This window comes from Otolemur garnettii, unplaced genomic scaffold (genome assembly GCF_000181295.1).
Source record: "Otolemur garnettii isolate 467f Iridium unplaced genomic scaffold, OtoGar3 scaffold00102, whole genome shotgun sequence".
NCBI classification, from domain to species: domain Eukaryota; kingdom Metazoa; phylum Chordata; class Mammalia; order Primates; family Galagidae; genus Otolemur; species Otolemur garnettii.
Genome location: NW_003852497.1, coordinates 6,136,028 through 6,138,787, shown reverse-complemented (window position 1 = coordinate 6,138,787; position 2,760 = coordinate 6,136,028). Strand labels below are relative to the sequence as shown.

At 40.9% G+C, this 2,760-nt stretch overlaps 1 protein-coding gene across 1 annotated transcript in view; it reads left to right on the top strand.

The window, feature by feature from the left end:
• The window catches only part of LOC111727366 (pro-neuregulin-1, membrane-bound isoform-like), a 22,433-nt gene extending 19,898 nt beyond the window's left edge, over positions 1-2,535 (top strand). Inside the window, exons 4-5 of the mRNA XM_023517017.1 lie at positions 388-438; positions 2,269-2,535. Of these exons, the coding sequence (XP_023372785.1) occupies positions 388-438; positions 2,269-2,333 (116 nt within the window). The 3' untranslated portion in view covers positions 2,334-2,535. The remainder of the gene's footprint in view (positions 1-387; positions 439-2,268) is intronic.
• The last annotated feature ends 225 nt before the right edge of the window (positions 2,536-2,760 follow it).

Sequence of the window (2,760 nt, the reverse complement as noted above, 5' to 3'; positions counted from 1 at the left end):
TCTGTAACTTAGAAACTCTGACTACAGTGTTGGATGCTACAGCTTTAACCCCCTTCATGACCTGATTTCTACTTTTCTTTCTAAGGAGCTCACTCTCCCTCTGTCTTCGTGGCTCCCTCGGTGACCTGAGTGGGGACAGTGAATTCTTCCTAATTATTCCAGCACGGTTGATCTCATGCTCTTTGCCCAAGAAAGAAGAACTGTTTTATCTGGACTGTGCTTTTTAGCACTTCTCACTCCGTGTGTGGCTAACGCCCGGCCTTTCATCACCCCCGTGCAATACTTCCTTCCTTCCTGCTCATTTAGAGTTGGATGGTAGGCTGTGGTACCGGCTCCCAGCCTCGTGATTATACATCATAATGTCCTATCACCTTTTCTTTTTTGCAGAGATCATCACTGGCATGCCAGCCTCAACTGAAAGACCGTATGTGTCCTCAGGTAAGGAAAACAAGCCTGGTGGATCTTACTAACCAGAATGACACACGTAGCTGCTGGCTGCTTCTCCTACTAATCAGAGCCCTTGCTGCATCTAAATCTCAGCTGTTTCTTGTTTTCTGTCTTAGAACTTTTCTCAACTTGGTTCTGCCGTGTTAGCCTTTACTTAAGGGAGGATGGTTCTTGGGGTGTGTCTGAACCTGGGCTTGAGAAGCACACACGAGAGAAAGAAATCTACATCTAGGCACAACTGACTGAGTGACATTAGACAGTTGGCAAAAGGAGACATCTGGGTTATAAGCTCAGTGTTTAGATCTTTCTAGGAGATTTTCTCAGCTGCCTTTGTTTTTTTTAAGTCACCAGAGTACATTTGGATAAGGTATCAGTGTCTAATCTCTAACCTTTGGGTTTCTAAAGACCAGGTGTGGATCATTAAACTTAAAAACATATATATATATAGCCTGACTTTTAAAAATTGCTGTTGCATTTTTTTTTTTGGGCTGGTTTTTCACTTGCCTAAAATATTTGCTAATAGCAGTTCTAGTCTGGGCAAATATTGGCTACTTGGAACCCAACTCTACTAAGGCAACTATCACCATAATAGATTTCTCCACTGGCTATGAATTTAATGAATCTACTGTGTAGATTCATATACATATATATATATGTATACTTTTAATTTTTCTTTTTCTCTAATTCTATACAGAACATTAGAATATTTAAATATCATTCTTTTAAGCAAATTATGGGGGGCTTGATATTGAAAGCTCATTTCAGAGCTACGATGTTAACTTGGTCTTGCCTGGTGCCTTTTTATTCACAAAGATCTCCACATCTCCTTAGATAAGCACAACAGCTTTGTGAAATAAGACATCATTTCCCCTCATTTTAAAGATGGGAAGGAAGGAGGGAAAAGAAGAGAAAAAAAGAAAGAAAATAGTTGGATATTCTGACTTTCTTCGCCTTTCAGGAGTTTCTGCAATCGAAGTTCTTCATCATCTGCCTCCCTTAGACGTCATTGAGAACCTGAGCTTTTAAATTCATATGATTCTTGTCTGGGGGGTTTAGACTGACTGTGACTGTGACCTCCCGACTGTGCCTTAAGTCTGGATAGCTTTCTGGGTTTGGATTTCCATCCCTCTTTGGTACCAAGTTTCTCTTATTTCTTACTAATGAAAACCCATCAGTCCCCTGCTTCTTTTCTGCATGAGTGATGTTTAATGCTCTGCCTGTACTTACCCCCTGGTTTCCCTGCCTTTGTCTTTCTGTCCTCAGAGACTCTTGCTCCTACGCGTCCCCAACTACTGTGCGGTTGACTTAGCATGTCTTGTGTGACCCTCATGTGATTGCTCGGGTGAACCTTGCATGGAGTTTTTTCAGCAGGGCCAGGGTATTTATGCAGATCCAAGTGGCCTGAAAATATTCTTTTTTTTTTTTTTTTTTTTTTGGTATGCGTGAAAGTTAACTTTCATTCTCAGTATAGGGGTTTCTTCTTTTTGCTTTTATATTTCTAAAAATCAAGAAACAGTAACCTGTCTCACCTGTAGTATGGATCTTTTCAAAGTAGTATTTCTCCAAATATAGCAGTTGGAGTGCAGGTAGACTTGGTTTCATCTTCTTCTCTAAAAGTCTTCAGGTCTAGATAACAGAAATAGTCCTTTGTGATCTTTGCCTTTGCCATACCTTCCTTTGACTTAAAAATGCTTCAGCTTTTCTGTGGCCCTGTGTTCAAGCACTCTTTTTCCAGGTGATACCCAAGCCTGCAAAGTTTCTACTTTAAGAGGCCCCGTGGCATGACTCAGTAAACCCTCATTCCACTTTTATGTTTTATAGAGTCTCCCATTAGAATATCAGTGTCAACAGAAGGAGCAAATACTTCTTCATGTAAGTATATTTAACTTCTCTGTTCACTAGTTTCTAACCCAAGACATTATCTGCTTTGGAAGATCATGTCCATAATCCATCCTGTGTCCTAACTAAGGGACAGTGTACTAAGTCTGAGAGGGGGATGGGATTTGTGTTTGCAGTAGAAATGGCCTCCTAACATGCTTGGGGGCAGTAAGGTGTCCCCCTCCCCCCAACACAGATAAGAATTAAAAGATACCATGTATGTGTTAGTTTTAGGATAATCTGGTGGCTTTGAATGTCAGAAAATAACTGCAGAGCTTCTGAGGCCTGGGAGGTTATTCTCAGTTTGTTCTGATGCCTTTAGCAAGTGCCTGAAGCAAGATATCCAGCTGTTGGGGGCCTCTGTTCCAAAACTCCTCCGTTCTTACAGAAGTCTGCTGTGATGGAGTAAGGAAACTATATATAGATGCCCTTAAT